Below are 26,020 nucleotides of genomic sequence, written 5' to 3'. Positions count from 1 at the left end.
TTTCAAATGTCAAATGACCTCAATCTGCTTCTCAAACAGCAATTGTCGAGAAAGGACAGTCAGAACAGCTCCCAGCATAGCGTTTCCAGTCACCGGAGCACCCACACAGATTCGCCTGTGCACCCCTCCCTGGCACCCCCTCTCAGCGAAAGCATCGCTCCACCGCCCCCCTCTCAGCCGCTGCCAGGACTGCCACCCCAGGACTCCCCAGCAGACGGGACCATCCAAAGAAAACCGGATCCATTTAAGATCTGGGCCCAGTCCAGGAGCATGTATGAAAGTAGGCGTAAGTATATACATTTTTGGTGGTGGTCAGATGAGGGCTGCATGGGGCTGTTGGCTCAGGGGGAGACCTTTGGTGTGTTTAGATGGTACTGCTTTACAGCTGTAATGTCACAACTATTCTATAAATAGACCTTTTCAAAGTTGTAAACATTCTAAATATGTCCAAGTTTGATTCCCGTCACAGTGAATGTGAATGACATCAGCTGACAGGAAGTTAACAAGGACCAAGGCTGTTGCCTGGAAGTGGAATTCAATTAAAAAAGTCTATAGGTAGAAAGTGGTGCTGCAGTGCTGTTACAGCCATTCCCGGGCTGCAATGATGGCACAGAGATGCTGAGTGGGCAGATGTTAAAGAAAAGGTAACGCTGACCAATCAGAGCAGACTGAGCTTTTTTGGGAGGGGGGCTTAAAGAGGCAGTGAAACTGAGCGTTTCAGACAATACAGATATATTCAGACAAACTGTATGAGAAAAGTATTTTTTTTTACATTAAAGTATGTAAACATGTTCGAGTAGAATCCAGGTATACACTAGGGGTGGAACGGTTTATTAAAAAAATCTGTCCCGTTCGGTACGCTTGTCACGGTTCGGTAAACGTGTTTACTGTTCGGTTTATGAGGTGTAACTTAGTGTAAGTCTTCATGACCGCTGTCTTCTCTCATATCCGTCTCAGCACGTCTAGTCTTGGCGCGCTGGGAGACTTGCTCCATGCGCTCCCTTGAGGCACGCGGCCACAATGCTACGCACGCTCCCGCTACGCTCTTCTTCGTGTGTTTCTGAATCCTCTTGGCAACAGCTCGCTAAGCCCCATTCTGTTGTTGTTCTCAATCGTTTCAGTTTGGTTAAATCTGTGGTTAAATCACCACATCAATGTCTCTTTCTACTCTGAAAAAAAAAAAAAGTTGTCACAGAAAACTGCCAGTTCACCAGAGAATGGACAGAGAAGTTTTTGTTGCCGTCACTGTGAAGCCTGAGTTTACTCTGCAGCCATATCGGTGTGTAAAGAGGATAAGTTGAGAAGGCATTTTCAGAAAAATCATGCTACTCTGCATTTATGTTACGTTCATTTTTGTCAGTCCACTTTTTGATGAATAAACTAATGTTTCATATGTACTTGTCAGCCTGGTAAAGTAACTAGTAACTGAAGTAATCAGATAAATGTAGTGGAGTAAAAAGTAGAATATTTTCCACCGATTTAAAGTGGAGTAGAAGTATGAAGTAGCATGTCAATAAAATACTCAAGTAAAAGTAAAAGAGCTTCAAACTTGTACTTTAGTCCAATAATTGAGTGTAAACCTCTGGTTCACAGGTTTGTTCATTTAACAAGGATTGTTTTTTTGACAAGGCTGTGGCACTTTGAGGTCATGACTACTATTTACATTGATAAAATAAAGACAATATACTGTATGTACTCCTATGTCGCTGCATTGTTTTACACTATCCATTAATGTGATGCTCATATTTTTACAGTCCCCAATTCCAAATGAATTGAGCAGCCCTGATTTAGCCTATTTCAGCCAGTTCAGTGATTGCTGTTTGTGTGCATTTTGGTGAAAGAAAACTTAATATTCTTACCTAGAAGGCAAACAATAATTGTTTACCTTTTTGCCAAATAGATATATAAACCGGTAAATGCAGCAATGTCTCTCCTACTGTTTCAAAATCTCACTTCACTTTGATACAGTTACAGTAATCCTTAAACAAGCTGCCTCATTATTTCAGTTTTTGCATGATTGCATGACATGTCCTTAAGAATATCTGATTAAAAAAATTTTAATTATTAGGCAATAGATCTGATACACAGTATTTTCAGAATCTAAAAGAAATAAAAAAAAACAACACAACCGAACCGAAAACCTTGACCCAAAAACCGTGATATGAACCGAACAGTGGATTTTGTGAACCGTTCCACCCCTCGTATACACCTAAAATAATGCATAATATGGACCTTTAAATGTGTAATTTACAGTATTTCAGCATTTTGAGAAATCTGCTTGTTTGCCGCCTTGAGAAGATTGATACCACTCATATATCTTTGGCAGCGATTAGCTTAGCTTACAGTGAAAGCAGACACAAATAGTCACTCTAACTTTGTTCAAAGCAATTTTCACAATTTATATTTGTGTGCAGCTTACACAAACAAGGTATATATCCTCTTAATTAGTAAGATGTAGTTTTAAAGCTGATTTGTTGTACTTTGAAAACAAGGAGAAAAAGCTAGACTGGCTCTTATCAGTCTTTCTTTATATTTGACATACAGTTATTGGAGAAATATCAATCTTCTCATCTAACTCAGAAAGTGAATAAGAGTAGTTTCAAAAATGTTGAGTTATTCTTTGTGGCTTTGAAAGAAGTTTTTCAAAGTTAACATTGAGTTCCAACCAGCATTTGAAAGTGTCGTCTCCCACGTGTACTCTGTCCAGTTGTTTAAAAACTGTGACACCAGGTGCCACTGTGGTTCAATTGTCGACACTGGCACCATTGACACACTTTTACACTAAACCTCTAGAGACACACAGGCGTATACAGTAATTAGCAGCAGGCGTAGAGAGGATGTCAGTGGATTACATACCCCCCTCCTCTGTCTAGTCTTGCCAAAGCAAAAGGATTGCTCCAATTAAAAAGAATGACCCTCAGATCCACTTTCAAGCTAAAAAAAAAAAATCTGGAGAAGAACAGAAAAAAACAGGAGTCTGCAAGGGCTTAGAACATCTAATCATGTTCCCAGGCACCAGTTGTCAAGGCTTTTCATTATTTAGATGTCTGAAGAAGTGCTAAGAGAAGCGCTAAGTGTGAGTTTTTAGTGCAGACACTTTTTGGCATGCTGCCATGAAGGGCTGAGAGGACAATAGCGTTTGATTTAAAAAGGAAATAAAGAATTGTGATACTGAGTAGAAGTAACCAAGACAAATGGTGATATGATGTCTACATACTTGTCCTACAGTGATGGAGTCTCAACAGGGTTGTCTAAATTGCCTGAGCCAGTTTGCTCAGTGCAAATGGGAGGACTGCAGAGAGAGAGAGGACAAAGGATAACGAAGAGGGAAGCAACAAAAACATAGAAATGGGTCGTGAAAAAGAAAAGTTAGGACAAGAGAAAGGTCAAGCTTGGAGAGATGAAGGGATTCTGAGGTTAAAGTAGAGAGGAGTATAGATAGAATGACAAGGAGGAAAGTTGAACCATAACAGCAGTTGTGAAACGTCCGCTTCCTCACACTGCATTGAGCTCTCATCCTAAAATCCTGCAGCGTGCACCCTATAGGCCTCATGCTTCAACGACAGAGACATTTCTCTACGTAACATTCACTGTAATGAAAAGTCCTGCTGAAATCAAGATCTTGAAACACACAATGTAGGGAGACAATTTCCATTTGCATGTTGATGGTTGTCTGGTTTTAAAGGTCCCATATTGTAAGAAGTGAGAGCTCCATGTCTTTCTTTCATTTCAAAGCAGGTCATGGTACTGTGAAAATGCAAATGCAGAAAAAAAAATGCACACAGTCCCTATACAGAAACTGTGTCTTTAAATGAGCCGTCAGGACTTCTGTACAATTGTGATGTCACAACTATACTATATAAAGGCAGAAACTGCTGCTACAGTGCTGTTACAGTCATTACCCAGCTGCAATAGTGGTGCAGAGACAGAGCACAGATGCGAAAGACCCACAAATGCTGACCAATCATATCAGACTGAGCTTTTTCAGGAGGGGGTCCTTAAAATGAAGACCTTTACTAAAATGAAGTATTTCAGACAGATAATGAATACAGATATGTCCAGACAGACAGTATGAAAAAAATAAATTGTGTTTTTAACATTAAAGCATGTAAACATGTTCTGGTAGAAGCCAAAAATAATTGTTTTCTCACTGTTTGAACTATCCCTGCTTGGTATTTGCAGAACTTGCTCATAGCTGTTCACAGGTCAGTCCATCTTTGTAAAATATTGATTGATTCACGCCCAGTTGCCTCACTGCTGGGATCACATATGGATCTATTAATCGACAGGAGCAGGGTGCAACTGTGCCATTTGACCCCGCCGATGGAAAGGTGCAGATTGCGACAGTTACCCCCTGATTCTTCCTCTCTTCCAATTCTTCCACAGTTACATTGTGATAGATTGGAAGAGATAGCTGCATTCCACAGGGATTTGAACTGTTGACTGAAAGAACAGATTGGGAGCAGGCTGTTTCTGCCTTCTGCCATCCTGCTGCCTCTTAGTGGCTTTAGTGGCCTTGGCAGCAGTGGCCTGTGTTGGAATAAAAGGAAACCTCCCCAGGAGAGGTGCATGTTTTTCAGCCCATACAACACAGCTGCTGCCACACAAATGCATGCACATAACATGAATATGTGAATAAGTATACACATACTTAAAGCAAAGAAGCTCATGTGTACACCAAGATGACATCTCACACACTCAGTCTCTCCACTGGCTCCCAGTAGCCCCTCTGAGGCTACCCCCGTTTCCACTGCTACATGAACCATGAGATGTCATTCACTGCAGTGCAAATCCTCTTTTATAACGCAGCACCTTTCTAGTGAAAAGCATGCACACACATACACACTTCTTTCTGTGGATGGGAGTGGACTGTGAACTAGCCATACTCAATAATACATAGTGTATTTCAGCATCTCTGTCAGGTGGGAAGGTGCTCTCCAATATATGGGAGAGTAGAAATGGAGTTGCATGCCACACGCGTCATAAAAGAAACAGTGTGGACCGTTGGATTAGTAATGTATAGTGTGTGTGTGTGTGTGTGTGTGTGTGTGTGTGTGTGTGTGTGTGTGTGTGTGTGTGTGTGTGTGTGTGTGTGTGTGTGTGTGTGTGTGTGTGTGTGTGTGTGTGTGTGTGTGTGTGTGTGTGTGTGTGTGTGTGTGTGTGTGTGTGTGTGTGTGTGTGTGTGTGTGTGTGTGTGTGTGTGTGTGTGTGTGTGTGTGTGTGTGCGCGCGTGTGCGTGTGTGTGCGTCAATGAACATGTTAAAAGCTCAAAGGAAAGAAAACTATGCTATTTCAGACTTCAGAGTGGAATTTTTCAGCCTGATCATTACTAATTCCAGGAACAATAAATGAGGTTGCTCTCAATAGTTTTGGCAGTCAGTCTAGCTTTGGATAGTTTATTTAAGCTCAATACCTGTGCTCTTTACCCAAAATAGATCCTTTTTTATCTTTCGATGGATCAGTTGTTTGTTCTTTTCCCAAAGCCTCCATAGTGTGTGCAAAGTGTTACCTTAGCGACAAAGCTTAGAACAGTTGAAAGGATGAATATTTGCATGTTGATGTAAGCAGGCAGTTGGTTTGATTCCCTGAGAACAATGGGTACATCCATTATGGTCATGATTCCTTTTTATGACAAAGCTTGAGCTAGGGCTGGTTGATATAGCCACAATCTCCTATCCCCGATATAGATAAGTAATTTTGTGATGATGATAATATCACGATATAGCATGTTTTCTGGTAATTTAATAAATAGTCTCTCTGTTTTTGAATACTCGCCTGACAACTGAATACTTGACAAAGGAAAAGTCCTGAGAACTTAATTGTAAAATGAACATAGCGTGCGAGGATCAGACCGTAAAGCGCCGTCCGAATAATGTTAAAATTGCCTTAACTGTTTTTAAGGAAGGAATTTGGCTGGCTGTTGGTCTCAACGCAGAAATGTTAATGGTGCTCTGTTGATTTTACAGTTCCAGACTTCCAAGAGCAGGACATTTTCCTGTGGAGGAAGGACACAGGGTTCGGCTTCAGGATTCTCGGAGGCAATGAGCCAGGAGAGCCGGTGAGTCTCTCTCACTCTTTCCATCTCTCGGAGCGGATTCTCTCTCGTTTACTTTTCCATTTGCTCAGGTTTCACTATACTGTACTATGAACTAAAAGTGATAAGATTGAGGAACCTGAATGATAAAACAATGCTGTATTCCCAGCACTAGTCCAAACAGCTTCTTTAGGGTTTCTCACCACATCTATTCCTCTGTTTATCTATCTTCCGTATGGAGTTCTGAGCTCATCATCAGCTTCACATTGGTGATTTCTACAGCACAGTTTCTCTTTGATCTTGCCAATGTAAAAAGAAATATAGCCATCTTTCTCTCTCTCACACACACACACACACCACTTCTTTTTTTCATTTCCTAAAGTTTTTTGTTCTTGTTCACTGGCCTGCACAGTGTTTTTTGAAGGAAAAATAAATAATGATTTACTTTGGAGTGGGGGTGAATACTCTAGCAGGCTGATGGAGAGGTGTAAAGGTAGGTAAACAGTGCGCTTCAAATTGCAGTAGACCTTTACTGCATGCCAATTTTATGCCTGTTGTATAAGTTGGGACATCTTTGAATTCCTATTTAATGTATGTACCTATACTAGAGCACATCTTCATTTAAAATTCTTGTATCCATTAAAACATTGTTTGAACTATTTCCATGTATATATTGTAAAAATGTATTGCACATCTGTCAATAATCTAGATGTCTGCGCACAGTCTCACAAGTCACTTCTGTTTGTGTTTAAGATCTACATCGGCCATATAGTGAAGTATGGCGCGGCAGACGAGGACGGACGCCTGCGGTCCGGCGATGAACTGATATGCGTGGACGGCACGGCAGTGGTGGGAAAGTCGCACCAACTGGTGGTGCAACTGATGCAGCAGGCTGCCAAGCAGGGCCACGTCAACCTCACTGTGCGACGCAAAACCAACTACGCCGGTAAGAAGGAAGAGATAAATGAGCAGCTTGGATAGATAGATAGATAGATAGACACTGTAACTGGGTATCTATCTATCTATCTATCTATCTATCTATCTATCTATCTATCTATCTATCTATTTATCTGTTTCCTCATAGTTGCTGTTAGCAAATGTAAGCATTTGGCTAATTGTGTTTCATATTCTATCAGTAGTGTATTTAGCCAACAAAGTCATTATTCCTCACGAAAAATACTCTGTATTTTACACTGCCATGGGCTCCATTTCTTTTAATCTAAATTCCCCATCAGGGGCCCGGTGACCTGCTTGTTGCAGCAGTTGCCTTCCTCTGTAATAGTCCTGGTGTGTAACAGTTGGAAGCGCTCGGCCGCTAACCCGAGAAACTCCCATCCGAGTTTCTGCCATTTCACTGCTCTGCCTAGCTCTACCCTGCTCCTCAGTAGGCGATAAAGAGAGGGCCATAAATATGATGGAGAGGGTGGTCAACCTTCGGCCTGATGACAGTGGACAGACATTAGTGCATTGCTGCTCCCTGTCTGCCTCAGAGCGTTGAGAATATGAGGCGCCTTCCATGAGCAGCTGTACAGGAAATTAAATGTGGAATGAAATATCCAGATCCAACAGGCGGGTCGCATCTTTAGTTGATCTTTTGTTTAGAACAGATCAGAGGAGAGATTGTTGGAGAGGCTCTTCTCCCCCGAGCTTTCTTGCCATCTTATCTTTCACCACATCAGCACAAACTAGCTGTTTTATTTACAATCTTTATCAGATTTCTGATTGTACAGATGATGCATCATTTTGCTGTGTTGTCATATCTTGCCTTAATGTGCAACCGCCTCTTACTCTGCTTTTTCTGTTCTATTACCTTGTGAACTTCCTATGTAACACTGTCTGGCCTAATACTTATCTACTTGTCTTCATTCTTTTCTCAATCTGTTCTGTCTCACCTCCCTTTCCACAATTTGTTCCTTTTTATTCCTTCCATAAATCTTTCTCCTCTCTTGTTCTCCACACCATTTCCTTTCCCACTCTCACCTTATCCTCCCCCGCCATCTCTAGTGAAAGCAGAGGGAGACGTGCCTGCATCACCAGCATCATCCCACCACAGCAGCACCCAGGCACCCAGCCTGACGGAGGAGATCGGGAAGCGCACCCCACAGGGCAGCCAGAACTCCCTCAATACCGTGAGCTCCGGCAGCGGCTCCACCTCTGGCATTGGGAGCGGGGGAGGGGGCGGAGGGGCAGGAGGCAGTGGTAACGCTGTGGTCGCTGCAGCGGTCACCACCACCTCCTCTCAGCCCCCCAACCTCATCTCCAACACCCCCTCCGCCTTGCAGCCCTACGATGTAGAGATCCACCGCGGCGAAAACGAAGGTTTCGGTTTTGTCATCGTCTCGTCTGTGTCACGGCCTGAAGCCGGCACCACCTTCGGTAAGAGATGCCACGCTTTTCTGTTTGCAGCTTTATTTGCAAAATATCTTGAGGCACACAGCTGTTGATCCTACATGTAAAACATGAAACACACTCTATAGCTTCCCCTCCTCACTGAGGCCTTGTATCTTCCTATCTTCTTTATGGGCCGCCTTGTGTCATCCATAAAACCACTGAACACTAAATACTCTGACAACCAGCACTTACTCTGGCTATTTACAGCCCCACCAGATCGATACCACCTCTCTTCAAAGAACTGGTTCTTCTTTCTCATTTTTCATCTGAGCGTGTCCATCCAAGACGCTGAAACCCTTTCTCTGCCTGCAGCTGCTGCTACACTCGCACAAGGCTTTCATAATTGATCACAAGTGAAGAGGGTCTTACATAAGGCATTTGTATTATTCAGCTGAACTTAAATGGCTTCTACCACGAAGGTTGGCACTAAAATCCTAATGATAACTTAATGAGAATGAGTGCTGCAAGAAAAATAAATAGGGGAAATGTTCGGTGTGAATCATATATTTTTATTTTACAATGTAAGATCAAACAGATGCACGGACTGATTGACTCACCCATCTACGTTTTTGAAGTTGCTTTGCATCACTTAGCTGATTGAAGAATTATTGTGTTCAAAATTCAGTATGTCACAGTATTTACTGTTTGATCTCTCACATCCGCATCAAAAGCTGTTCAGATTAACTTAAATTCTACAGACAGGTAGTGTATTTTCTCTGCAGTGCATTCTGCCCTACTGACACAGCTTCCTGCCGACACGACTGTGGCATACCTCTCTCCTCTGTTCTCTTATCTCAGTCAGTGTGGGTGGACTGAAAAGGCCTGAAAATACTCAGGTGGGCTTACAAAGGGCCAAAGCTCCTTTTCACATACCAGAGTAGAAAGCACAGGCCTTCAGAGATGCTTTATTTGATTTGACCGGACATGTAAAATCTATTGGAAGCCCATTGTCTACATGAAACCAGTCCACACACACTGATAGTATAGGAGAAGCATTTTATTTGCAGCACCTTTGCGTTGAAAGGAGCCAGTTGAGGTGGTTCGAGCATCTAGTAAGGATGCCCCCTGCCCTCCTTTTCACCGTTTCACCGTCATCTACCTCCCACTCAATATTTTACAACCAGATTGAGTTAAATAGATGGGGAGAGGTCAGGGTTATACAAGTTTGTAGTATAAGAAAAGAAAGGAAAGCGGTTGAAGGGAGAGATGAATAATAATGAAAAGGAAGACGAGGAAAGGATGGAGTGATTGCACACGCCTTTTCTCTGCAGTGACTGATGTCTGAACAGAGGTCTGAACAGAGGGAGAGAGAGGAAGAGACCTCAGGGTAGTTGGTTAGATGTCAGCTCTGATGTGTGTTTGTCGTCTCCAACTTTCTGCATGTTCAGGTGTTTGGGAGGCAGACGACGCAACGCAGTTCTCTCATTATTAGCTTTCTGCTGACTCTCGTGCAAATATATTAATGATAACCATTTTCGAAATGTGATGCTGGAGCAGCTCTACATATAAGAGAACAATGAGACAGAGAGGGCAGAGGTGAAGACATTGAAAGATCTCCAATGATTCATTTTTTAAAAATCAATTTACAGTAAAAGGTCTGAGAAGTACAGTATGGCATAATCTCTTATTTCTTTGCAGAGCGCACACTTGCCCTTCTTTTTCAACGCTTGCATTTTGTTGGGGCCTTTTTATGATCAGCTTTCTGCAGCTTTTGGCTGTCGGTGAATTAACCCTCAACCTTCTGATCCTCTTTTTCTACTCCTTTCCCCCTTTCCTATTTATTTCTCTTCTCTCTCCAAATGCAATCCAACGTCAACCCCAAACACACACACACACACACACACACACACACACACACACAAACACAAACACACACACTGAATCACGCATCACAACATGTCAATGGTGACTATAGCTGGCAATGCATGTGTCGCCATGCCCCACAAAATAGGGCGCATCATTGAGGGGAGCCCAGCAGACCGCTGCGGGAAGCTGAAAGTCGGCGACCGCATCCTGGCTGTGAACGGGTGCTCCATCACCAACAAGTCCCACTCTGACATTGTCAACCTCATCAAGGAGGCCGGGAACACCGTCACACTACGCATCATTCCTGGAGACGGTGAGTAGAGAACTTGACAAGATAATTTCTTTTCATCATCGGTGGTTTAATTCATTCAATAGATAAATTGTTGCCAGAATGGAGACACAGCAACCTTCGGGTTACTTGCAACAGTGTGCGTTGCCGTACTGCACAGCACATTATGACAATATCACCTTCAGTGAGTAGCCCTCAGCCTTCCAGCAAGAGGGTGTTCATGAAGGTTGTCCAAGTAGGAGTGAAGCTTTTCACAAGTCACACTAAAATAACACAAATAACTTCTTACTATTCCACACTTTTAGAGGAGTCAGGGACAGGAGATGTTCAGTGGCACAAAAAAGGTCAACAGTATGCGTCACATAGTGGTACGTCACAAAGTGGTACGTCACAAAGTGGTACGTCACAAAGTGGTACGTCACAAAGTGGTGCGTCATAAAGTGGTATACATCATCTGAAAGTTAGGTACCTGCAGATTAATGAGATGCAGCTCTGTATGTTCAATTCAATGCAATTTTATTTATAGTGCCAAATCATAACAAAAGTTATCTCAGGACACTTTACAAACTAGGTAAAGACCACACTCTATGACTTATTTATGATGAACTTAGACCCAACAATTCCCCCGTAGAGTACGGTGGCAAACGAAAACCTTCCCTATAACAGGCAGGAACGTCAGACAGACCCAGCTCTGTGGAAGACGGACATCTGTCTTGACCGTTTGGGAAGGAAGAAAAGGAGAGAGAAAGAGAGAAAAGACGGATAGATGGATAGATGGACAGAGAGAGACAAAGAAAGACACAGAGACAGACACACTTCCAATAACTATAATAATATCTATAGTAATGTGAATATGACTTATATGTTATGGCAGTTAATACAGCAGAATAGTAGAAACAAGCACAGCTAAGGTTATAGATTATAATAGTAGCAGGAAGCGTCATGCAGGACCACGGCAGCAGGCATCAACACTATGTCAAGTTTATCAAGTTATAAATCAGAAATAAAGTTAATAAATTGTGAAAGTGTATGAGGGCTTAGAACATTAGGATGGAAGTATATGACGACCATGCTCTATTATGTCTATTATTGCTGCAGTTTTGTTACACAGATTTGGTGGTACATTTAACAATTTTGGCCATTCTTTTTCATTGATAAAAAAAGATAAAAAATCCCTACACAAACACCATATTAAGAGACCAAGACCTTGAGGGACATTATAGAATAATCCATGCTATATTTTATATCAAAAACTTTGACATCTGGAGCAGAAATGCAGAAATTGAAACCGCATGAGAAAAACTTTTTTTTTTTTTTTTTTACTCAAACAATATGGGATTATCATAAAGTGGCCATGTTTGTGAAGGGTAGACTCGTAGGTAAACATAGAACACATTTTATCCAGACATCATGAGGTAAGACGTCAAGGGACCGCTTTGAAAGTGGCCATGACAGTTTTTGCCTAGAAAAAATTAAATCCAACCTTGTTATTATGCTCCCTTCCCGACAAGCTAACATGACACGGTTGATACCACTGCATTCCTTAGCCTCCAATAGACAGGATGTTGTCAGATCATTAAGGGGTTAATGGTTGTCAAACAATAGCATTGTCATCCATTGCCATTATTTTCCTAAGTGGTTATTTTGTATGCCTTCAGTGTTATATAAAGCTTGCCGTTTTCTTCACTTGCTCTTCGAAGTGACTGGAACACCCCTGCAGTGTTGACAGAACTGCTTCCCCTGTATACGTTGGTGTGTCTTTTTTTTTCAAAGTGGTTTTAAGATAAAGTTTGTGCATATTGCATGTTGTGCAGAGCAACTGAGGGCTCTCGCTACTTTGTGCCGACAGATCACCCCAGGATGCTTCTCAAATGCTGTTTAATTAGGTGTGTGTGTGTGTGTGTGTGTGTGTGTGTGTGTGTGTGTGTGTGTGTGTGTGTGTGTGTGTGTGTGTGTGTGTGTGTGTGTGTGTGTGTGTGTGTGTGTGTGTGTGTGTGTGTGTGTGTGTGTGTGTGTGTGTGTGTGTGTGTGTGTGTGTGTGTGTGTGTGTGTGTGGTAGAAATTGAAGCTATTTGTCTGCCGCCCGTTGCTTTCACGCTCACTTCTTATGGAGGTAGAGTTTTTTGTTTTTTTCTAGCCTAGCGCTTGAAGAGAACAGAGAGCCAAAATCAAAATTGCTCTGCCAAGAAGACACAGATAGCAAGAGCGAAGGCGTCTGAGAGAGATAACTGGATATGCCTAATCGGAAAGTTAGGGTTTGTTTACGTGCATGTGTCAAACAAACTGACTGACTGTCTGACAGGGAGGCCGAGAGAGCGACGGGGAAAAATTGTGGCTTGTGTCTTCAAGTTGTTTGGCTTTTCTCTCTGGCTCTATTTACACATGACTGATCGTGCCTATTTTTGTGCGGATCAGTCTTTAAAAAAACTTTCTGAGTTCAGCCCCTTATTGAGCTCACCTCTTCCCTGTGTTCGAACACAGACGGAGTTTTGTAGTGACTGATGCTCACAGGCACAGTGATAAGCAAAACAGGAACGCTTTCTGCTGGTGCGCATTAATACATGCACAAACAGCTAATGCTTTCATCAAAGCTTATGTATCTGCAGCCTAGACCAAGCACACCTCATTGCTTCCTATCATGTATGAGAATGGAGACAGACGGGCCTGAGGTGATATGATGTGTCTTTTTCTTTCCTTTTTTTTTTTCTTTAGCAAAACCTGGGGTATATTGTGTAGCACAGCCATCCCACTTCTCTTATCTCTTTTCCTTTCTTTCCCATTTCTCCTCGTGTGATTGTCACTGCTCTTTCCTAACTCGGACCATTCAGGGTGGGAGGGCATATCGCCGGGGCCAGAGACAAATTACAGAAACAGCTCAGTGCTTTTTCTTTGCACTGTGAATGTTTTTAAGCGAGAGAGGAGAAAAGAGGCGGTGGGGTCGCGAACGGAGCGGAAAGACAGCAAGAAATGTAGCTTATTCGATTAATTTCCAGACAGAAAACACAGCCAGAGAGAGAGAAATGGAGAGAGGCAGCAGAATGGAAGGAGTGGGTTATGCAAATGAGAAGATGGAGGGGCAAATAGGGTTCACAGTGACAAATCTGAGGCGGTGACAGTGAAAAGAGAGCAACAGAAAATATGTGATTTTGATACACAGTTTGCGGTTGATGCCAGAAATTGTCATGAGTGTACGTTCACACACGCCCAGAACTAGAAGGTTCTCCTCAGCGTAATTTGAAATTATTCCTTCTCCACCCACGCTGCAGCTTGCCTGGTTGACTTTGTACCTTGTGGGCAATCAAAAGAGTTAAGCCAGCACGCTCTAAGGGGACCTGTGGAGATGGAGGAGATGAAGAGATGAGAGGGAACTGACCGTGAGAGGAATAGTGAACAGGGAACTTAGAAGAGTGGAGAGTTGTAATCAAATAAACACAACCTGTAAATTGCAAGAGAGGTTTCTTTACGCGCCTATAGTAACTTAATGAGTTTGTTTTTTGTCATTAAAGCCTAGCGTGATTAATTGATAAAACAAAATGATTGAACCAGTGTTCAGATAAAAGACTGAATACCCAGGAGGAACTTTTATGTCTAAAATGTAAATTCCTTTTCTGTCAGGCTGTCGTTTTTATCAATATTCCATTGCGAGTCTTCTGAGCTTTTCTTATATCTGCTGGTTTCACAGTAAAAGACAGAAACAGCCTTAACAGATTCTTAAGTAGTAAAAACAAACATGATACTGTAAAATAAAGAACACATTTTCTGCAGCCCTGCACAGATCATCCTTATTTTTCAGTTAATGCAGCAGAACTTCCAAACATATTATACACACAAACAGCTGACTACAGACAACAGACAATCTGTAGGCAGCGCTTGTTCATTAGTAATCTCACATGATTTATGTGAGAGTAACTACTGAACTTCACAATCACAAATAAATATGTTTCATTAAAATATATAGGCTTGCTATATGCAGCGAGCGAGGGAGGGAGATCAGTTCACAAATTAATGTTCTTACTAGTGAATATTTACCTGCTTGTAAAACTACCCGCCTTTTAGAAACAGTTATTCCCCCTCTGCAACTTATTTTTTAACCATCGTTATTGTGAAAATCTTTATCTGGTCTCCTGCTGTGTTAAGGTTATTTAGTATCATTATTTATTTATAGATTCTTAGTCCACATTTTTAGTTCCTTGGTGTACATGTCTGTTTGTATGTTGTTGTATGGTACTGGGTTTCTGGAACCTATTGCCCCTTAGTGGGAAAGTTATTTGAATTTCCCTAAAGGCTGCAAATGTACACGTTTCCTGTTTGACAATTCAAGGGCAGACATTTCACTCCACAGTGAGATGTTCACCTAAAAGAAACACAATTTAAATATGTTGACATAGTATATAATATAATATAATATAATGTATTGAATTGAATTGAATTGAAAGGAGCCAGGTTTAAGAATGTCACACACTTGTCGACATGAAAAGCAATAACTCGCCCTCTCTCAACCTCCTCAGAGTCATCAAATGCGTCTTTGTTGACCAATGCGGAAAAGATCGCAACTATAACCACCACTCACACACCTCAGCAACAGGCTGCACCTGAGGCCAGGTAAGGGGCACACTGGGAAATGTAGTGTCCTTTAACAAGTCAGTCAAATGTATAGTTGTTTTTAGACAGTGTGTCAAACATGTAAGTTTACAACATGTCCAATCACTCATTTGATCTTTAATATAATAATATATCATTCTGCCTCAGGAACAACACCAAACCAAAACAGGAATCGTATGAATTTAAAGCACCACCAGGCCCTCCTCCCCAGCCCCCGACACAAGTCTCAGCTCAGGTAAGGACTGTAGTCATCCCTTCCCTTCACTCATCCATACATCCGTCCATTTAATATGTCCATCCCAGCAGTCTACGCTCCATCCCGTCACCTTCCTCCACATTTGTCTTCTCATCCATCCATCCAGCTATTCTAGTCCCCATTCTGTCCCTTCATGCATCAAACAATCCACCCAACTTCCCAAGGACACGCAAAGTGTGTTTTTATTTATTTATTATTCCTATTTTTGTCCACCTGCTGGTGTTATCAGAGTCCCTGCATTAAGGAAAGCCTGTATGCTTTCAAAGTAACCCCTCAGTCCACTGTGTTCAATGCTGAATTAATCTGACGGTGTGGAGATGGCTCGGATTGATAGCATTGATCCCTCAACAGAGGAGATTAGGAGGGCGTGAAGACAGGAGCGGCTGTGGCTGTCTGCCTGTCCTTGTGGTGCCCGGTCCAGCTCTCTCTCTATCAGAGCCCTTTCTCTTTGTCCACCCAGAGCCCAAAGCATCAATAATTCAGCATCCTTACACCTGAGCATATGCATGTGCAAGCACACACACACATACACACACACACACACACACACACTCACACACACATACGTACACATATACACACACACACACACAGTGTATTAAAAGCATTTGACTTTCCTGAAGGTGGCATTTGTCCCTTGCTCCCGCAATAGAAGCCCACTTCAAAGGACATGCACCCTTGAATCACAAACCATAATGCAGATGTGTGTGTCACCGCGTGTGTTTCACCATGTGTGTATCACCATGTGTGCATCAGGATGCTGAGTTCTACTCAGTGGACCTGGAGCGGGACAACAAAGGATTTGGCTTCAGCCTGAGGGGAGGCAGAGAATACAACATGGACCTGTACGTGCTGAGGCTAGCTGAGGACGGAGCGGCCGTCCGCAACGGAAAGATGAGGGTAAGGACACTATGCGCATTCACACACCAAACATCATCAAATGTTTCGACAAAGGGGCACATTCAGTTTACTTGTCCTAGTTGTATAAAGTATTCTGTTCATCTCAATGGGCTTTTTAATGTCTTAGAAAGTCACCCTGATGATGTCATCAGGATGACTTTCTCAACCATCTCAGCTCAGGCATGGAGACAACATTTTTATGATGGAAAGTCTGCTATACAAACTAGGCTTGCGGAAGAGTAACAAAAGAAGCTGTTGCATCGTGGGAGTTGACTCATGCTAGAGTGTCCGGATATCTCAGTCTGAGCTGCATTGATTTTTGAATATGTCTCTCTTAAGTCATCCAACTTTGTAGAAGGGCAATACTAATTCACTGCTCTCATATTGTATTGAATTCTAAATGTTTTTACAGTTTTATATGTCCTCTTGTGTCCCTTTTTAAATGGGATCTTAGTCTTTATGGGACTTACTTTATTAAATAACGGTTTTACGCAACTGTGATAACAATAGTGATTCTGTAACTGGAATACTTACAAATGAATTTCATTGGAGCTATATTCAGCTGCATTCTGCTGCAGTCCTTTGTCTGTTTGGACTGTTTTGACTTTCAAACCTTTGTTTAAGCCTTGAAAATCATGAAGGTTTCCCCCATTTGCAATGATGTGGAAATAAAGAGAAAACCATTGTCAAACAAATCAAATGAGGACAATACTCAGTTAAAACAATTGCACACTGAGGTGAAGTGGTTTCAGACCACTCTTGAAAGTGTGTTGCAGATAATTAGCACACAAAAACTAAAGGCAGATTTCCCTGCTTATTATGGCACATGAACTGACTACTCCCTCACCTTTTCCTTTATTTTGGTAGCTTATGTATCCTGGGATTTCTTGATCAGGACAGTACTTGCTAGTCATGACTATAAATGTTAACAAACAGTAAGAAGGGGACAATAAGTAATAATAGGACTCTAGTGTTAAGCAATGTGTGGGAGAAAAAACTGCCTAGTTTCCATCTTTGTGTAGTGCATTTCTCAGATAATCCAGTAGGTCCTCTAATAATTTATTAAATGTAAGAAGTTGAAGAGTTTTCTCAAACCCATAAAGGAACACTTACAGCAAAACAACAAGAAATAATTAGATTTTGACTGTTGTTATGTACTGATCCTCAGATGATGATTCCCTACTTTCAGATACAGTCCAAGCCATTTGATTAACAAGGTGGCTGATGATACTGTCTTATAGACTTAACAGCCATCAGAATAATATCTCTTAATATAATTGTGCATAATGTAACCGCCCACAATTAATGCAAACTATGGTTCACTGAATACAAACATGATCACATCCAGGCTTGAGCACTTAAGAGGTTCATTGTCAGAGTGCAATATCAAGCCATTGCAAGGTCATGGAGCATACCCGCATTTTAATAAATTAACGTTTCTTTACAAGCTCATAATGTGGTTTTCATACATGCTACAGAAGCTGTCATGTAACTGTTATATTTAACCTTTAATTTGATTAATTGCATAAGTCAGAAGCACCTCCCTCTGGCTACTTCATTGAATATACTTAGACTGCAGGGTTAATTGATTCTCCCTTATGTGTTTGAATGTGGGAGATACGCAGAGAGGGTTGGCAGATAGTGTATGCATGTGAGCTATAAGGGAGTGTTTTTATATGCTAATAAGCTACAGTTAGAAAGTGTGTGGGGGTTAGGGTCACATATGAATATATACATATGTGTTTGTGCTCCTTATTAGCAGGGTATTAATAGAAGGAGCTCTGTGAGGCAGAGAGAGGTGTCAGTGAGAGATCCATATTCTGCCGGAGGGGAATTCCCTCAGCGCAGACAGCACTGTCAGATCATTTGAGGCATGTAGGCAGAGAACCAAGAAGCAAAAAGTGTTTCTTCTGACTGTTGTTTCTCTGTCTCTCTCTTTCGTTTTCCTCTCTCTGCAGTACACTTGCTGCTTTTCCATGCAATTTGCACTCTCTGGAAACAGTTGATATAGAAAACATTTTTTAATTTTTTTGCTGTTGTGCAATTACTGTTCTGAGGATTTAACATATAACTTTTCCCCAATCTGTCCTCCCTTTCCTTCCCTTTTTCTGTCATCGTGGCATTCTTTGTGCCTTTCATCTTTCCTCTTCTTCCCCACTGTTACTTGTTTTCTGCATTTCGGTCTTGCTCTGCTGTCTCCTCCTTCTTCTGGCATTTGTCGTCTCTCCTTTTCCCCCTCTGATTTACCTCCTCTCCCATCTACACCTGTCACTGTGTCACTCTTCTCTGCCTCCCACCTTTTGCGTTCTCGCTCTCTTCCTTTCCTTCCTTCCTTTTTTCCGTAGGTCGGCGATGAAATCCTGGAGATTAACGGCGAGAGCACCAAGGGCATGAAGCACGCGCGAGCCATCGAGCTCATCAAGAGTGGAGGCCGGCGCGTCCATCTGGTGCTCAAGAGGGGTGATGGCTCTGTACCTGAATATGGTGGGTCAATCTACGAAAACATTCCCTTCTCCCCCATCTTTACGCCCTGAGCCAGGGGACATCCAGTGGACGGTTGGTGGGTCGAAGGGGAAAGAACTATTACCTTCCCAGGACCCTTTCACCCATCCCTGGGAAAGACCCACCAGGGAGGGAGAAGGGGTCCGTTGGTCTTTGGGTCTCTTTCTGGTGGAGGTCACTACTGGGCTTTAAGATTTTTGGGGGCAGGGGGTGGAGGTTGCTTCTCTGGGTGCTGTTGCCCCCTCCTGCTCTCACCTGCTCTCAGTTTTCCATGTCATCCCGCTTTCTCTTTTCACCTTCTGGCCACTGGGCAAAAGCACTCTGCTGGGACTTGACAGAAAGGTGGTGGGGTCTGATGTCCATGCTACATGAAAACAGAAACTGTTTACAGGGTTTGAATGACCAGAGTAGGGGAAAAAATCAGTTTTGCGTGAGTAAGAAGTAATGTTGAGGGCTTCATATCCTCATTGAACACTAATATAGCGTTAAGAGGAAAAAAGAAAACTTGATCCATTGCGTCCCAAAATAAAATGGGACATCTAGCGGCTTCGGTTAAGACGTGACAGAAGCGTATTTATGATATTTATTGAAGGTGAATGTAAGCTACTGAACTCTTTAAGGGTTTTAAGTAAGAACTGTAATGAGCAGAAAAGGCAGACTCTGTTCTGTTTTTTGCCAATTCAAAGAGGAAAAGCTCACTATACTGTGCTTGACATTACTCACTAATCCATGGATTTTATTTGCACCAACTGTTAATGTCATTGAAAAGCTGTGACGATAAGAACTCCACCCATCCCCAAGAAAAAGAGTCGCTCCAATTATATAGACGTTTTGTACAGTTATGAAAAGAATAGAGGCATTTTTACAAGTATTTTTGTTCCGTGTACAGAGCCATGATCAAAGCCACATATTAATGGTGAAAGTCTATTGCTGCATGAACTTGTCAAAAGTGTAAATTGGATTTTTTTTTTTTCTCTATTGTCTATTTTCCATAATATTTATGGAACGTTTCTTTTTTTAATCGTATTGACCAGTTTTGATTGATAGTCATCATAAATGTTTTGGGTTTTTTTGTTACTTTTGAGTGGAGATACATTTGCCTGTCTTAAAAAGTTTGTCGATGTATTTTTATTTGCGCTAAGAATGTGCTGTCTTAACTGGCACCGATATGACATCATGTGAACTTGTATATTTTGAATCATTGTTTGTACTTTTAAGTTGGTACAACCTTTGACAGTCTTGCCAGCATTCTTTTGATTTCTGTCAGCAATGTAAAACTGCTTCATACGCTGTCGTTGTGGATGTGAGTCTCACTGTCTTTTATTTTTTGGGTTTTGGGTTTCTGCTGCTTCTGTGTCCAAATGTTTAGGTGTGTGTGGGTTAGTGTGTCTGAGTGTGTGCGTGCACTTGGTTCCAGGACTTTTCTCTGTAACTGATGGGTTTCACTTAAGGTTTTGGGTAATTTCCTGGACTGTCTGTTTATTCTGAATGACTCAATGATCAAATAAACACCTTTTTTTCATTGAAAAATCACCACAATAATTCTCCTTTCTTACTTCATGTTGGTTTCGAGCGATCTAAACCCTGTGCTCTTCTCTTTTTTTGTGTTTTCCTGTATCTTCCCTTCTTCCCCATATTGCGCTGGGCACTTGTCTTCCTTCAGGGATGGCTGTTCCCCATCTCACTGCATGTATGAGAAATGACAAGATGGGGGAGGTCTCTGTCCTCCAAAATCAGACCACGGTTTGTAACTGTCCTCCCCTGTCGTCTGGCTCTCCCTCCCACCTGTCTTTCTCTCTGTTTTGCTCTTTTGCCATCCTGGTCTCTGTATGGTGTGGTCTCCACTCACCCAAGCCCATGCTCTACTCCATACATGCAAAAATCCATCCACCCAAAATACATTGCAGTAACCGCTGCCATAACCGCTACCGTTACTGCTGCCGTAACCGCTGCCGTAACCGCTGCTATGAATACTTAATGCATATGTTGCATTTCCCCTTTTGGCAACACTTCCAAAGGTGAAATGCAGACTGCTATTTTTTTGTCCGTGTTAATTAGCTTAGATAGTCACACTACTGTCAACCATCAGAAACCATCCTCTCTACAATCACACCTACAGTTAAACGTAGACCTGAAGATGTAAGAACAAGTAGAACTGGGTAGAAAGACTGTCAAATTCTAAGTGAGACTAACTGAAGAATTTCCTTAAAGGGACAGATCAATCCAGAAACAGAAACATACATTTCTCCTCTTACCTGCAGTGCTATATATCAATCTAGAATGTCCTGCAGTGAATATGCCGGTGATATTGGCCATAGAGATTTCTGTCTTCTCTCAAATATAATGGAATTAGATGGCACCTGTGGTGCTCAAAGCATAAAAAATAAAAAATAAATAGAACAAAACCGTCTCTTTCCAGAAATCATGACCCAGTTACTCAAGATAATTCAACTTGCACATCTATGGGCAGTTTCATTTAGGAACTATTTTCTTTCTACCGAACCACACCCACCAACCGTATTCCCTGAGTAAAAGGACGTCTTCTCATGGATGAGAGGCTTGTGACAGCAAATTTGCCAACATTAATGGTGTCCTCTTCAGCTGAGCTGTAGAGTTAGCTAGCTAGACGAGCAGTATCAGTTAGCTATAAACTAATCTCCACAAGATAACAATGTTGGACCACAAGCCTCTCATTCATGATGACACTTCCTTCTGCGCAGTGATACGGTTTGTGGGTGTGCTAGAGAAGGCAAACATCTCCAATATCTCCAACACTGGATTTTTGGAGTGAACAGTCCCTTTAAGGGCAGGCAAGGTTCATGAGAAATTGTGAAGAACACTGAATTATTCTTTTCTTGGTAAAATACCAGCTAACGTATGCAGTTAATGCAGCACAAAAAATAGTTTTTGGATCTCGTCTTGAGCATTTTATTTCCTTTAATCATTTACAAAGTGTCTAAGGCATCATTACAGTGCATGAAAGAGCATGGCTAATCAGTACAATCAAGCAGCACCATCAACATGCAACACATCGACACTGACTGTAACCAGCCTCCAGTCCATCCAAGTCCCGTTCTGCTTCAAAGAGGTGACCCCAGGTAGACCTGGGAAGAGGTTTGTTGTTGCTCATAAGTCTCTTCGAACACTGGCTGCCTTTGTGTGACTGCCTATTATCCTCATGTTTAAGTTACATTACTGTTTTCCTCATTGGCTGATGCTGTGCCATCTAACAACGAGCCATCTTTGCTGGCATTAACATCAGAATGGCTTCCATTGGAAATGTTCTCAGCTTCATGTCCGAGTGATTTAGCATGGTTAATGTAAAAGCAGATAGCAGATTTTGGAGTCTATATGTATGTTTTATCCCCTTGCCCTCGTCTTCATGTCAAAATGTGTTACAGACGGCAGCACCAACGACAGCAGCGCAGCTAACCCAGCCTCAGGGTTACAAAACGCTCCGGAAGTGAGCACCCTGCCCCCAACCAATGCACCATCGGAGTCAAGCTTCCCACCAGAACCCCAACAACCATACCGGAGCAAAACGGAGCCGACCCGCCACACCACTGGCACCGGCAAGAAGCACCATTCCAACCACCGCCACCGCTCCCCCTACAAGAAAACCAGCAAGGGGAAAAAGTCCACGGCGAAGGGCGTGAGCAAGATATTCAAAAAGAAGGATGACAAGGGGCGTGACGGCCACCGGCACCATTCCAGTGGGCACCACCGTAGCCACCACCGTTCACCAGATAAGGGGCACAGCCGGTCACGCAGTGCAGAAAACACCCTGGATAGCCGTCACGGGGGACACCGCCATGGCCGCTCCCCCGACAGACGCCACGGTCACCACCGCTCCTCTCCTCACCGCCACCACTCTCCCTACCGCAACCGCTCTCCCTACCGCCACCGCTCTCCTTACCGCTCGCCTCACCGCTCGCCTCACCGGTACAGGTCCCCCCACCGGTCTCGGCACCACTCCCCCAACAGACACCGAGCCCATTCTTCAGACCCCTACCACCGGTACGCCCACCTACAGAGGCAGAGCCACAACAACCAAAAGCCGAACGGGGGCGAGGCCGTACTGAAGGAGCCACCCAAGACTCCTGAACTCAGCTTCCCTCTTGAGGACAGCATCCTCCGCGAGACCCCAGCCCTCGACCGCCTGAACAGGGAGGCCATGCTACCGCCTCTGCGCAGGGAGGGGCGCCTGTACGGTGAGGACAGTCTGCTGATGAGAGCCTCCTCCATGGAGAGAGCCTACAGAGGGGACAGCCTGCTGAAGGACATGGCTTCCCGTGGTCAGAGAGACGACTTCAGAGACACCACCTTGCCCAGAGTGCGTACCCCCGATTCAGATTCCGCCTACAAGAGGTACAGCTCGCTGCTGAGGGGGCGATCACCTGAGAGGGCCGACAGGCTTGGGCGCTACGCCAGCCGGGGTAGTTCCCCCGAGCCGGAATACCGAACCCGCAGCCTGGGACGAGACATCTCCCCAATCAGGAGCCCCATCAGGGATGACTCGGAGGACGAAGAGGATGATGACAATTTCGTAGCGGCAAAGGTGAGGGAGTACTACAGCACGCTCAAGACCAATACCAGTCGTTCATCCAACCTCCCTGAGCCCAAGAAAACCTACAAGGACAGCCCCAAAGACCTGAGCATCTGAATGGACGGCTCTTAGCCTATTACAGCCACTACCCACAAACCTCAAGTACTCACTCACATTACCACTTGGTTCTACAGAAATACACCCAATTGTGAACACAGATGCACGCACATAGATGCACACACCAGACAACACACATACACTCATGCACACACATTATCTAACAATGTTGAGTTACTAACAAAACAGTGATTCTAAAATGACTTTTGAAAGCTGTTTTTGTTTCTTCTTTTTTTAATAGTATGTTTTTCCCCCCCTTTTTTTCTTCTTTTTGGTTAAGCATTCTACATTGACAGTAAGTCAGACTTTTCCAAAAAATGTAAAACCATAAAAAACAATGATGTGCCTAACAGTTCCATTAACGAGCAACATTTTGTGTTTGATTTGATATGTGACGGGCATTTTGTGCCACACTGTCAAATGATGAAATGTATGTACTTTTCCACTTTTCCCGTGGAAGTACGATGCACCTGGATCACTGTAACCGGTGCTCACAATGATGCTGTGCATGTCTTTACCGGTTTCAATGTCTCTCTCTCTCTCTCTCTCTCTCTCTCTCTCTCTCTCTCTCTCTCTCTCTCTCTCTCTCTCTCTCTCTCTCTCTCTCTCACCCCCCCCCGCCCTTTCTCCCCAGTGCCACTGTTTTTTAGACATTTGATCAGACTATAGCACAAGCCTGCATTTGTTTGTATATTTTTGACAGTTTGCAGTATGTGTACATTCAGAGGTGATCATTTTAAATGAATGAAGGGAAAATTAAAAGTTAAACTATGACCATGATGATGTTAAAATAAAATAATATATTAAACGAATACATAAGTGTGTGGTTTCTTTGGTTATCACAGCTATGAGAATCATTTTTGGGACTGAAATCAATAAAGTTCATAACAGGTTGTGAGTGTGTCATAGCAGACAGGTAGAAAAGTACAGGATAAGTAGAAAACACACACACACACAACCTCCTTTCTCTCCTTAGTGGTGCAGGGAATTAAATCATCTGAAGATCCATTTCTAAAGATCCAAAGTGAAAAGTAATTTCCTGCACACACGTGCCACCTCTGCATTGATTTATTAAAGAGTCAACGTTTCAGTCACAAGGAGGTTTTTCAAGACATGGACAAAAATAATGTGAGCCTTTGTTCACATGGAACTGTAGTGGGGATATATTAAGAGCATCATGACATAGGCAGCTGTGTACTTGTGTCTTATATATACAGTATTTATATAATTTACTTTTTTTAAATTATTCTTGGTAATGCCACAGGAACTTTGGATGTGTTTTTCTATCTACGGTTGCTCTTAGCTAAATAAAATACAGAACGTATTAAAAAACAAAACAATGAGCAATAGACTCTTAGTCATATATATAAGGTAGATGTAATAATACAGGTCAAATAAAATTAACATAAAATTAAATCAGATAAGTTAAATGTAGAGGAAATGTATAAGATAAAATATGTATGACTGTATATGACAGAAATGAGCAGCAAGATTAAATTATTGCACTTAAGTGGTAGATAAAGTTATTGCACAAAAAAGAAAAGATAAGTGTCCAGGTATGTAATGGTAGATTATAAATTGCACAGTGAGTTGCTCCAACTCCTTCTCTTCTGTCCTCTTTATTTCCTCCTCCACCCGTATGAGGAGTTGTAGAGGATGAGGCCTCAGGGACAAAGGAGTTCTTGAGCCTGTTGGTCCTACACTTGGGCAGGAGCAGCTTTCCACTGAACAGGCTCCTCTGGCTGCTGATGACGGTGTGCAGGGGGTGGCTGGCATTGTCCATAATGTCCAGCAGTTTGTCCAGTGTCCTCCTCTCTGCCAACGTCACCAGGGAGACAGTTTAATGCAGACCACGGAGCCAGCCCGCCTGATCAGTTTATCCAGTCCAAGGTGTCCTTGGATATGCATATCCAGCCACGGCCCAAGGTATTTTTTCCTGTGTTAGTGATCATGGGCACTTCTAACACAGCTGTGGGCTATCATGCAATCATGATTTGTATTTAAGCACTATGTCACATTATTATTGTTGGTATCTTGAGAAAGTGCAGAGGTGACAAGTGTGCCTGGTTAAAGAAAAAGTATCCTAAGAGTATAAGTACATAATATACATAAGTGGGGAGTGGAGAGACTGTCATTGTTATCCCAGGACTCCCAAAAGTGTGTGTGTGTGGAAATAAAGTCTTTGAAGAAAAGTAAAGCAAAGAGCTCCCATCCTTTCACAACATCAAAGACTGGATAGACCAGTCTTGGAAAATGTTCCTCCTCTCACTGCTTACTTTGATTTGCGCCTTTTCCATGCCCTATTTCTCCTGTTGTCCTCTACACTGCCTCCTCTTCCTGTATCCACTCTCTTTGCTGAAAGATTTTTCAATTTGATAGAGAGCAAACAGCAGAGAAGCTTGGTCCCTTTTTCAGTACGGTGACAGCAGTAGGTGGAGGATGACGCCGGGGAGAAGGCTGTGCCATGTCTTTTTTCCCCTCCAAAAACAACAATGGGGGAGATAAGACTAGTGGTCTGACCTGTGTATGCCAGCAGGGATTTACTACAGCAGAGAAATTAAGTATATTGTCTGGCAG

General features: G+C 42.7%; 1 protein-coding gene across 5 annotated transcripts in view; it reads left to right on the top strand.

Annotated features, from left to right (window-relative positions):
* magi1b (membrane associated guanylate kinase, WW and PDZ domain containing 1b) overlaps positions 1-24,213 on the top strand; it is a 158,200-nt gene extending 133,987 nt beyond the window's left edge. For 3 of the 5 annotated variants that reach the window (XM_083939096.1, XM_083939097.1, XM_083939094.1), the window contains 10 exons: positions 40-286; positions 5,967-6,058; positions 6,788-6,980; positions 8,039-8,410; positions 10,377-10,544; positions 15,029-15,122; positions 15,270-15,357; positions 16,135-16,278; positions 18,624-18,762; positions 22,182-24,213. In XM_083939096.1, coding sequence (XP_083795222.1) covers positions 40-286; positions 5,967-6,058; positions 6,788-6,980; positions 8,039-8,410; positions 10,377-10,544; positions 15,029-15,122; positions 15,270-15,357; positions 16,135-16,278; positions 18,624-18,762; positions 22,182-23,443 — 2,799 coding nt within the window. In that variant the 3' untranslated portion in view covers positions 23,444-24,213. Of the gene's footprint in view, positions 1-39; positions 287-5,966; positions 6,059-6,787; positions 6,981-8,038; positions 8,411-10,376; positions 10,545-15,028; positions 15,123-15,269; positions 15,358-16,134; positions 16,279-18,623; positions 18,763-20,443; positions 22,149-22,181 lie in introns of those variants that run through there. The other 2 variants (XM_083939095.1, XM_083939098.1) reach the window with 2 other exon arrangements.
* The last annotated feature ends 1,807 nt before the right edge of the window (positions 24,214-26,020 follow it).

Source organism: Echiichthys vipera (genome assembly GCF_963691815.1).
Source record: "Echiichthys vipera genome assembly, chromosome: X".
In the NCBI taxonomy this organism is placed as follows: Eukaryota; Metazoa; Chordata; class Actinopteri; order Perciformes; family Trachinidae; genus Echiichthys; species Echiichthys vipera.
Note: the sequence above shows the minus strand (reverse complement) of the source record. Positions and strands in the feature narration are given on the sequence as shown.